This window comes from Columba livia, chromosome 18 (assembly GCF_036013475.1).
Source record: "Columba livia isolate bColLiv1 breed racing homer chromosome 18, bColLiv1.pat.W.v2, whole genome shotgun sequence".
In the NCBI taxonomy this organism is placed as follows: Eukaryota; Metazoa; Chordata; class Aves; order Columbiformes; family Columbidae; genus Columba; species Columba livia.
Genome location: NC_088619.1, coordinates 10535014 through 10546363, shown reverse-complemented (window position 1 = coordinate 10546363; position 11350 = coordinate 10535014). Strand labels below are relative to the sequence as shown.

The 11350-nt window shown below is 37.9% G+C and overlaps 1 protein-coding gene across 5 annotated transcripts in view; it reads left to right on the top strand.

Annotated features, from left to right (window-relative positions):
- Window positions 1-428: 428 nt before the first annotated feature.
- The window catches only part of PECAM1 (platelet and endothelial cell adhesion molecule 1), a 26512-nt gene continuing 15590 nt past the window's right edge, over window positions 429-11350 (top strand). For 3 of the 5 annotated variants that reach the window (XR_010466854.1, XM_065034135.1, XM_065034134.1), the window contains exons 1-12: window positions 432-756; window positions 886-912; window positions 1614-1907; window positions 2774-3073; window positions 3160-3426; window positions 3814-4074; window positions 5066-5347; window positions 7453-7734; window positions 8123-8230; window positions 9078-9105; window positions 9568-9638; window positions 10297-10353. Coding sequence is in view for 4 of the 5 variants with exons in the window: in XM_065034135.1 (XP_064890207.1) it covers window positions 723-756; window positions 886-912; window positions 1614-1907; window positions 2774-3073; window positions 3160-3426; window positions 3814-4074; window positions 5066-5347; window positions 7453-7734; window positions 8123-8230; window positions 9078-9105; window positions 9568-9638; window positions 10297-10353 (2011 nt within the window). In the remaining variant the exon portion in view is untranslated. Of the gene's footprint in view, window positions 757-885; window positions 913-1613; window positions 1908-2773; window positions 3074-3159; window positions 3427-3813; window positions 4075-5065; window positions 5348-7452; window positions 7735-8122; window positions 8231-9077; window positions 9106-9567; window positions 9639-10296; window positions 10354-11350 lie in introns of all 5 variants that reach the window. The other 2 variants (XM_005508006.4, XM_065034136.1) reach the window with 2 other exon arrangements.

Sequence of the window (11350 nt, the reverse complement as noted above, 5' to 3'; positions counted from 1 at the left end):
ATAAAATAAAATCTTGTGCATTTCTGTGGGTTTGATATATGATGGTAGTATGAGAGGTGCATCTATCAGTATTCTCATCTAAGACGAAAGTAGCTATGGTTTCCGAGATAATTTGAATTTATTGCATACCCTACAGTAAAGCTGTTCTTTGCCACAGCAAAGATGAGAGACCTAGAAATGGAGGCAAAAGGGAAGAGTGAATAATTATATACATGAATTATCCAAAAGAGTTTTCCATGTCAAGATGAAGGGAAATATTTTCTCAAGGATCTGCTGAGGTCAAGCAGCAAAGGTAATTTGTGTTTCTAAATGGTTAATTGTGACTTAAAAATACCCGTATTGACAGGAACTACAGGATAAATGTCATTGGAACTTCTTGTTTTTTTAATACACCTTAAGAAATTAAACAAAGCAAATGCATTTGGTGGCGCCCTCAGGAAAAGTCCAGTCACTTCCTGAACCGTAATCTGCCTGTGAGCAGCAGATAGATTCTCATTGTTTCCCATTTCCAGTTTCCAGTAATGGGAACGATTACTTGATCTAGCCAGTTGCTGTTGAAGATCTGGGAAAACTTACAGATTTTAATGGCAAAATTTTATCTGTTTCCATAAAACAACAACAGAAAGAAAACCTCATAACCTGGTTTTGGTACCTCAAGGCATCACCTCTGATGATGAATATTGTTTTATTTTGGAATTAAGTGTCTGTTCTTCAGGAACGAGATGTATCTTGCTCTTCTGGTGATTTTCTTGCAGTGTAAGTTTGATAACTAAATATCTGGGTGGATACATGTGTTTCTGGTTTGTTTGGGCTTTTTACTGTTTCCCATTACTGTCTGTCGGTCTGTAAACTTTGAAAATAACATTACTTTTCATTTTTTTCCAGGTTCAGGACTTTACACTCAGGAGGGAGGTAAGTCATTCTAGGGTTTTTTCACATAAAATTTTAAAATAAGTAATTTAACTAATTCCTCAGTTGTTGGTGTGCATCCATAACAGAGTTTATCTTGTTTTGCTGTACTATAGCTCAGTGTGAAATTTGGCCTTGTAAAAACAAAAATATATATATATATTACTTGGTGGTGTTTCTTGTTATAGTATGTAAGTGACAGATGTGCTGTTCATATTTTCATAAATGTTTTGGTGAAATCATTCCTAATTTGCTTTAGTGTGGCATACAAGAGAAGAGAAAAGAGAGGAAATTTAATTACTAGCATTTTGTTTTGATCTTTAAAAAACCCTCTCGTACCCAGAAGCAAGGGGGTAGGATAATACTATAGAATATAAGTTAAGGGCACTCTCTCTTGCTCTTTTTATTGCAAAATAAAAGATAATGTCTGAGCAGAGTAGTCAGTGATTCAGTCCCTCAAGACAAAGGCTGAGCAGCTGGACAGCGTGTGCTGTGACAATCAGTAGTTGCTTCTTGTGTGTCTGTGCAGGGAAGGTAAAGCTGCTACCGCTCTCAACATCTGTGAGATCTGACCGGGAAAATTAGAACCCCTGCTACTAGGGTAGAAATGAATTAAATTTTGTGAGGAAAATGTAGCAGCTTGAGATAACAGTATTATGTCGGACAAGCTGAAAATAAATATAACTTTTTTTTTTCCCCACAAGTTTTTACTTTCAATACAGTTGAAATCAAAGTTCAGCCTTCTGTCAAAGTAAAGAATGGAGCTCCTATGTCAATTGTCTGCCGTGCTGATATTAGCAAAAATACTGATTTCCAGCTGAAGCATAATTTTACAATTTTTAAGGATGGCAAGCTTGTATTCATGACTGTAACAGACAGAGAAGATGCAAAATATGAAATATCTGTGGCTAGATCTTCAGATACAGGAGAGTATGAATGTACCGTGGAAGCACGTGGAAAGACAAAATCTAGTAACTCCTTACATGTTTGGGTGAAAGGTGAGTAGCAGTTTTCTAAGATACAAAAAGAAAACCGCCTTCCGGGGGAAGTAATAATAGTGCTAAATAAGATGCCTTGCAAAGTGTTTTTTATCCATAGACATCACAGTGCTTTACAGGAATTTAGTACTAAATCATGTTAAGGCACAGAACTGAAATCATGATCCCAAGGCTACATGGCAGATCAGTGATGGGAGTACAGTCCGTGCCTGCTGTGGCACCATCTCTGTCCTGAGCCTCTGTTCCCTAGACTAGAGAAAGCACTATCTGTGAAAGCCTGTGAAAGCCTACAGATCATAAAAACGGCGAGGGCAGGTAGATTACTGGAAAAGATGGAAATAACGCATAGATATTCTCACTTTGTGACAGCCATTGCCAAAGTTACTATCAGCTGTGGAGTGTTTTTGCAGACAAAATATAGTCTTGCTCTTTCATCTCTTACAAGAAAAGGGGCCACCTCAGTCTAGCCATGTGTTCTTGACTGAAATTCCCCCTAGAAGAGCAAGTCAGAAAGAATTTGTTCAACATTAAATAGTTAGGGGGTTGTGCAGGGTCTGTAATTTTTCTTCAGAGCCCTGTGCCTCTAGGTACAAAAGTTGGGATGACATTTACTTTCCTTGCTCATTTCTAAGTGGCAAGTTTCATACTTCACACATTGCATCAAGATCATATTATACTCCAGAGGGACATTTTGTTCTTCCGAAGGTGCCTTGACATGCACCCACACGTCAAAGGAGCTGTCTTCAAAAGCTCAGTTCTTGTAAATTGTTTGCATCTGTCCATTAGCATAAATCGCTACGATAATCATCAAGATAGCGTTTCTATCAGGATTGTGAAATGTTCTACTTCTTGTTTTCTGTTCTAAGGAATGACCAAGCCAATCCTGACTGCTGAGAAAGAAGAAGTTTTAGAGGGTGAAGTTGTGAAATTACGTTGTGAGCTGCCAGAAGAAGTACCTCCTTTACATTTCTTTTTCCGGAAGATAAAGACAAATTCAATACCTAAAGAAAAACGTGTTTTTGAACCATATAGAAATTTTTCTGAAGTGGAATTTTCTGTTGAGGAGGCAGATAATATTTTACAATTTGATTGCTTTGGTAGAAGATTTGTACAACTCGAATTTGAAGACTCAGAACACAGCAACACAACACTTGTTACGGTCAGGGGTAAGTTGCTTTTTCTTTCTTTTTACATTTCTTCACTTGCTATAGTTAAAACGTTGGGCCACAAGTTTATATATATTCTCTTGCAGAACCATTTATAAAGCCTACTCTGAATGCCAAGCCCTCAAGTAATATTACAGAAGGAGACAGAATACAGTTTGAATGCTCAACTGTCGTAGCCCGAATGCGTGACATTGAAATCCTACTTCAGAAAAACAAAACAATACTGAAGAGTGTACAAGATGAGGTTTTGAAATACTCTACGGTAGCTACTCTAGAAGACAGTGGTGAATACCTGTGTAAGGTGGAGCAAGGGAGAGCATCTAAAACAACCAAACTGAATGTTGTTGTGTCAGGTAACACCTCTGCTCATCTTAGATTTTACTCAATGGATTAATATTCAAATTTAAATCTACTTTGGGTAGAACTCAAGATCCAAGTGTAACCTCCAGAACCAAGTGTAAAGTTTCCCTAAGTTAAAGGCTGTTTAGGTTTAGATTTTGGTTTCCGGTTTTTGCCTGCCACTAATACTTTCCAACTAAAAGAATACTTTAAAACAACACATATTGGAAGTGGTTTCAAGTGATTGCTAAGTTGTCCATGAAAATATAATTATATACATGATTATTTTTTCCCCTATTGTAAACTTTCTTTATGTCCTTTATTCTGTATACTTTGGGATAGGTAGTCATATTCTTTTAGGCTCAATTTGAATTAATTAATTATTTTTTTTAATTTTTCAGAGTTGTTCCCCAAGCCAACATTGGCTGCTTCTATGAGTAATCTGGATGAAAATAAAGAATTAACTTTGAGTTGCAGCATTAGTGGTTTTCGGAAAGCTAACTTCTCTATATTACGAAAAAATTCAAATGGAGACACCTTGTTGAAAAATTCCAGAAACTTAACAATGAGGGTTAATGTGAATGACACTGGATCCTATACCTGTAAAGCTGAAGTAAAAGGAATAGTCAAGGAGAGCAAACCTGTAAGGATAAATGTTTATGGTGAGTTGATACAGAGGCTTAGAGCCAAATGGGGCGGGGGGGGCGGGGAATAAAAACCGTAAGCTTATAAATAAGCACATCTGCTTGCAGAATCAGTCGCTAGTCCTTGAACTAGCAGGCCATTAGTTCTTACAATATTAATTTCTGTGAGCTATGCTTGTCATCTTTAGCTGTAGAGAATTTGGCCTATCATGAGTCAGACTTTTCCAGAGCTGGCCCTAGGAGAAGGGAGTTAGCACGTCTTCTGTGCCTTGATTCTGCGAGGTGCCAAATAAACCCTCACCCATTACCATGCGCAGGAGCTGAAAATGCTCTGCAAACATTTCAGTCATCAGTTTGAGCTGAAACTCTGTCTGTGTCTGCCTTGTATCCCTCCCCCTGGCCCTCCAGGCAGAACGCCATGCGAGCCAGAGGTCATCTGGATAGCTCTGCTCCAGAAAAAACACAGGTTTTGCTATCAATAGAAGCCCCTCACCAGCACACTAACTATAAACACCCCAGTTTCCTTCCCTCTCATGGAACAAGCACAGTCAGTTCTCAGGTCTGTAAAGGGGGAGGAGCTGGGTTGTGACTCACTGTGCTGCAGAAACAGAGCTCCCCAATTAGGTGCTGCAGGGTCTGTCTCAGGTAATACATGCGATGGTACTTGCATGTATTTTTGCTCTACACTATTACTCCTTGGGTCAGAGCTAGTTCTGGAGTTTGGATGATCTACAGCTGTGGCACTGACCCTTTTTTTTTTCGTTTTCCTTTACATTCTCCTCCTATGCTGTTTTATTCTAAGTCACGTATGTTTCATTATCTATGTTTTTGTTTTATTCAAGTGATCCCCTGCTTCAATTCTGTCAATGAAGAAAAGCTTCCCAATAGAGGCTATGTGTGCAAACTGGCAAAATATTATCTATTTATATATTTTCTATAAAATAATACTGTGTCTTTCAGCCTTATGCAGTGTAATTTCCAACAGCTTTTTCTTTTAATTCCCTTTTAGCTCCAGTCTCCAAGCCAACCCTTTCTGTTGTCAGTGGTTTACCGGAGGTGGTTTTAGGGAAGCCTCTATGGTTAATCTGTCGTTCAGCGATGGGAACGCCACCAATAATATTCACATTCTACAAAGGAAATGAAGTTAAGAAAAGAGTAACTAATGACACATATGCCATGTTCTTGGATGAAAACATTAGACAAAACGACAAAAGAGGATACAAATGTGATGCTAGAAATAATCACTCCAGTGGTATGAAAACTAGCAATATTCTAAACATCACAGTAATAGGTAAGTCTGTTTAGTTCTTCTTCTTGTCTAATGTCATATTTTGATTTTTGAAACTGTAGCAGCAAATGCTGGACTAATCAAAATGGAACTTTTTCTCCCTTGAATTAAATATAGTTGGAGATCTGTATCACAGACTATTTGTCACTAAAGCAAAAATCCCAATAGTAATCTGAATCAATTTAACTACAATTGAGTCTATGTTAATGTTAAAACCAGATCTGACTTGAAATCTTATAGAAGCTGTTTTAGTAAAATTGATGATTAAAAATTCCAGGACCAGATCCATTTGCTTCATGTTTGATTCTCATAGACCTGGATTAAATGTATATAATTATATTGGAGATAGTCTATGATTTTACTCACTCAAATAACTGGGCTAGCAAGATTCCTGGTGAAAGATGTACATCCACAGTTTTGAAAATCTCTTTAAATACCTCAGTTATTACTTGCAGCTTTGATAGGCACTGAGGTTCAACACCAGAAGCTGAAGTTGCTAAGTGGCTCTGAAAGTCAGTTTATTGTTATGCCTTATTAGCAACTAGGAGTTACTGCCGATGGGCAAAGTCTCTGATCTCCGGATATGTGTGATGCAGAAAGGGAAAAATACTTTACCTATAAGAGAAGGTGGTAGTTGAAGCTTTAAAAAGAAGATTAATTGGAAGTCCATGGAGGAAGCACGATGTCTGATATAGGCTGGGAATCTTAGCAGTACTCCAAGAAGGGGAGTGCAAGTGAAAAAGCTGTGATTTGCAAGTGTGCTATTGGCAGATATGAAGAGAAACGAAAGCAAATAATAACTCTGTAGTAGGCTAGTTCTTTGCAACTGTAAGTAAGGGAACTGGTGATGGTGGATCCACTTGTAGAGCCCTTTTAACCCATATCCTTGGCTCCTTGCTACTTTCTTGAATGTGTCAACTGTATTTTAGCTTTGCCTAACCTGATTATAACAAAGCAGTCCAGGACCAGAGCAGAAGTCTATTCTTGACCTATTGAAAAGAAAGATCTCTCTCCACCAAGGAGTTTTCGGTTTTGTGTCCCAGCTTGAACCTACATTGTATTGGTTTTAATAAGATAAACTTGTAGTTACCAGGCTGGTTTCTCTCTGAGTTTTGACACTGAGTTGTATATGACTAGAACAGACACATCCATAATTATTACTTTTCTTCTGAGTCACGTGGATTATTGCACTCTCTCCACTCTTTGAGCCTCCAAACAGGTCTTTTAATACACTACATGCATTTGCCTAGACTATAGGAGTAGGACTGCACCTTAAGTTCATCAGTTCCACCAGGATATGCTTTGCTAACACTAGAGAGAAGCTGAATAATAAAACTCTGATGAGATTTGTCCAGTGAGATTTAAAGTCAAGGTAATTTGAAATACAAGTAACAAACAAATACAAAGCATAATTGTAGTTCTTTAACAAACAGGTATTTCTTTGTTGGAAGCAGGGTATCCCAGCTGTTACAGCAGCAGTTTACCTAGTAAACCTAAAAAGTGTATTTTGACTATGCATATTCTTACAACTCGAACATTCAAGTGCAAACTAACTTCTCTCATTGTGTTTGCTGTATTCTGTAACCATTAGAATCTGAGACTTGCTTCTGCCTTTGAAGAGCTTGATCCATTATCTGCTGATATTCACTATGGTATATTGAATGTTACAAGAAAGGTATAATACAGTTAGCATAACTCTCTACATAACTATGAAGGCATAGTTACATAAATGGGACTAAAATTATTTACATTATTGAACTGCTGAGTGTATTACTTGTGAAAATTAAATAATTTGTAGGTTGGGACCTGAGTGGCATCCAAAGGAGTTTAAGAAAAGAGGCTGAGTGACTTCTGTGGAATGGATTTAGTTTCTTTCTGTGGCTGCTTTGTTTGTTTATAGTGCCCTCTCTATTTCTGGGTATATAAAAATATTTACTAGATAATGCTGCCTTGCAGAGACTGTTCAGAAATATTAATACTGTGCATTCAGTCTCTGTTTAGCTAGGAAAAATGGCATTAAAGCAAGTACTTCTAAAATATCATATTTTATCAGCAAAATTATTTCTAATGGAGCTAATACTTGTTTTCTTTGTGCTACTACTCTGTAGTACCAATCAGGGATGCCAGCTTGGGCAGTATTCCATATGGAGAAGTGGAAGACGGTAGTGAGACTGCTTTTCTCTGCTCTGTGAAAGAAGGATCTTGGCCAATTCATTTCAAGCTTTTCAGAAAAACTGATCGTGAAGTTCTTCTATTTGAACAAATTGAAAATGCAGACAGAGTCATGTGGCACAAGAAAGCAATGAAGAAGCAGGACACAGGGACATATTTCTGTGTGGCTTCTAATCGGGCTAACGTGGATGTGAAAAGCCATCCAATAACCATCAGTGGTAAGCTAATTTTGATGGTTAGATGCATACTATGTCATCATGACGGGTGAGGTCATGTTGTCTGGGATGTTACTAACTCCCTTATTTGTTTTTGTACCATCATTGTCGAAAATTAAACAGAGAGATCCATTTATGAACAGAGATTGTCTGGCTTACATTCAACAATTTAAGGCATGCTCAAATGCCAATGGAGCCAGATGCAAACCAAAAGCAACTCGTACTGAGTTTTCAGTCATTAGTGAACTTTGCATGCAAGTCTCCTTAAAGTTCTTCTCCAGTGTGTTAGACGGTCAATTTGGAATAAAATGAAAGCTCAGGAACGGCAGAAATTGATAATGATAACCTGTCACTGTACATACTCTCTTAAACATGTCTTTTTTATTTCCAGTCATCTTAGCGACTTGGAAGAAAGGAGTCATTGCTGCATTCTCCCTCATACTTATTGTAGGAGCAGTAACTCTCGCTTTATATTGGTTTTTGCGCAAGAAGAAAAAAGGTAATGAATGGTTCCCTTCTATTTCTGTGGTGACCAATGTATTGCAGCTGAAAACTTGCATTGGTTTCAGGAGCAAAGGCTTGTGAGGGTGGGGCTTCAGGAGATGACTTCCTACAATTTGAAAAACCTAAAAGTCTACTTTAAAATTTTGGGTGGCCCAAATTAAGTTGGAAGCGTGCTGAAGCCTTCCAAGCACATTGGGCAGAATGGAAGGATCTAACTAATGGTGCTGGGAAGGGACTAGTGAAGCAAAGATGGTTGAAAATAGGGCAGAATTGCACTGTTCTGATGCAGTCCTACATCTGGAATTCAGTCTCGTGCAATATAGAGGCCAACAGGGCCTGAGGAGGTTTTTTATTCCTTATATAGCTACGACAATTTGATTTGGGGTCCCAATTGAGGCGTTTAAGATTATTAGGTTGTTGGTGTGATTTTTTTTTTTGTTTTTCTCCCGACACCATAATACAATTTCACTTAGGAATTTGTCTTTTATCATTAAAGTATTATTTCAGATCTTGTTCTTTCAGAAAATAAGTAGATCTGGTTAAACAAAAATCCTGTGATATGCAGTACGCTGCAAAATCCTGAAGGATCTGCATGTCCCAGACTGCTTGAATTGGCTGGGCTGAAGTCTGGGGTTTTGAATCTGAGGTTCTCTGTGAAAGAGACATTTAAGGGACGTGGGTGATAAATAGGACGTAAGACACTAGGTAATTAACTTTATGATAGCCAAGAGAAATTATTCTGACTTAAGTAGATAATCACTATATTTTTGTTTTGATATTTACTTTTAAATTCTCTTACTTGTACAATCTATTAATAGATGCTTTTATTTTTCTTTGTCAAGCTAAAGGACCATCCCTGGAGATGTCTGGGTAAGATAAGTTGCTTTATGGTAATGGCGAAGTATTTCTGTTATAAGGGCTGGAGGCCTTCCACCATATGAATATAGTTTATTATGGAACACACCTGGAGACAATAGATGGTCATGCTTCATGTACCACCTGCTAACACAACAACAACAGGATGAGGAAATACTCTAAAAATAGAAAAAAAAGGCCAGCTAAGAGAAATAGGAGCATGTCAGGCCTATACGTGAATGCATTTAGATATGGAATTAAAAATACAGAGGCCTTAAAGAACAGGAATGCAAGAGGGAACATTTTTGACCGTAAAGTTTGCTTATGATTCTCTTAAAGGCAAAGTTTTCATTAGCTTCAATAGGTAAGAATGCGAGGGAGTCAGCACAGACAGTGACGGGTCTTTGCTTATCATCATGTTGTTGTTTTTGACTGATTTGGGATAATAACATCAACTTTTATTGGTTTGCTTTCCAGTTCTGCCTTGGCTACAAACTTGACAAGTGAAAAACTGACAAGACAGCCCAATGATGGAGACTACTATTCAGGTAGGATATTTTTTCTGTAAGACTGTTAGTGAGTTGGCTTAATTAAATACTTATTTAAAGTTTTGAACTTACGTGGTTGTTGTTTGGATAGGGCTCTGTGGTTTGGGAATACAGAGGAACACCAATAACATTCTCCCAAGTGTCTCTATCAGTTTTTTATAAGCATGTCTTATACAAAGATCAGTTTGTAAGTCTGCTCAGACACTTCTACCAGGCAGTCACTGAACAATATTACAGATTGGGAAATCATGGTAAAAGAAGATTACTTTCTGGTTTTGACACAGCTGAAAGAAAATTATTTCAAAGAGGAAATTTGAGTTGTGGCACATGATCCTGTGATCCAGCCACAGTACAGCGACGTTAACTTGCCGTGACAGGGCGCCTTTCATGCCAGGACCTCAGTGCACGTTACAAAGATAGGTGGACAAGCTGTTTAGAGCACCTGATACAGGCAAAGTGACCCCTTGGGTGTTTTTTAGCTGATCACTTTAAAAGCCACGTTCTTCCCGCCTGTGTTATATGACTGTCCTAGATGTGAATCTAGAAGTAGGATTCATAAGTGAATAGAATGACAATAGGATTTGTAGCTCTGTAACTCATTTATTTGATTTGCTATAATAAATACTTTGTCAGCTCAACTTTTCCTTTAATACTTTAGGATCAGGTTACATTGAAGATAACGAAAATCACGTGAAATCGGCAGATGAGAGTAAAGGTAATTTCATATTTGAACAGTGGATTTTTAAATTATTTTATGGCTGAAAGCTGTGGTGTTTTCTAATGGTAGTAATCAGGATTTGATAAATCCAGTCCTTTCCTTTTTCTCTTTGATAGTGGGGAAGACTTTTTCCTTTGCTGAGCTTAATTCTTTTTCCTTATGTGCAAAATGCCAACGATATAATCCATTTACCAACTGCATTATGAAGTACAATTAATTGTGCTGGATTCCAGGCCGTATAATGAAATATGGTATAAAAATACAACTCACACTCAAAATTTTAAGTTCTAAACAACAAATATTCAGAACTTTTTAAAAAAATCTTGTCTACAGACTTCTGCTTCTCTTATTTCTCTGTCTCTCATGGGTTAAATGTTTTCGTCAGCTTTCATTTTTTTTCTTCTCTTGCTCCAAAACTTGCCTGTTCTAATCATTAGGTCTTTCTCTAATTTCTGTTCTAAAAAATCCACAGGCAGTTCTGCAGGATTCCAGTCTGGATGACTGTTGTGGTTCCTTCCAACTTTTGCAGAAATCTAGTAGAAAACCATCTCCACCCTAAGGAAAAGACAGAGCAGAAAGCAACAGCTGTTTCTTGTGTCTGTTGTATCCAGGTAGCCAGCACTTGTCAGCCAGTAGTCTGAGTAAATCAGGTGTCTAATTGTTGCCAGGCTCTCTGTGGGCATTGTGGCAGCAAAGCATTTGGAGGAAGAAGATGAGTTACCATTGTAGATGTTCTGTGGAGAGCTTGAAGGGCAATGTAAAAGTGCTGGAATTGCTTATTGGCAAAGCAGAAATTGAGAGTATGAGAGGTGTTGAGGGAGGCCATGAAAGACTTGGAGAAGGCTTTAAATGTGAGGAAAGTGGAGAATGGGAAGTGTCCTGCCATAGTAGCCATAGAAAAGGAGGAAAAAGTAATGATAGGGAAAGAAAGAGAAGAGAGAAGAGCTGGAACGGGAATATGAGAGACTCTCAGCTAATTCCCTGCTTTGTTTGT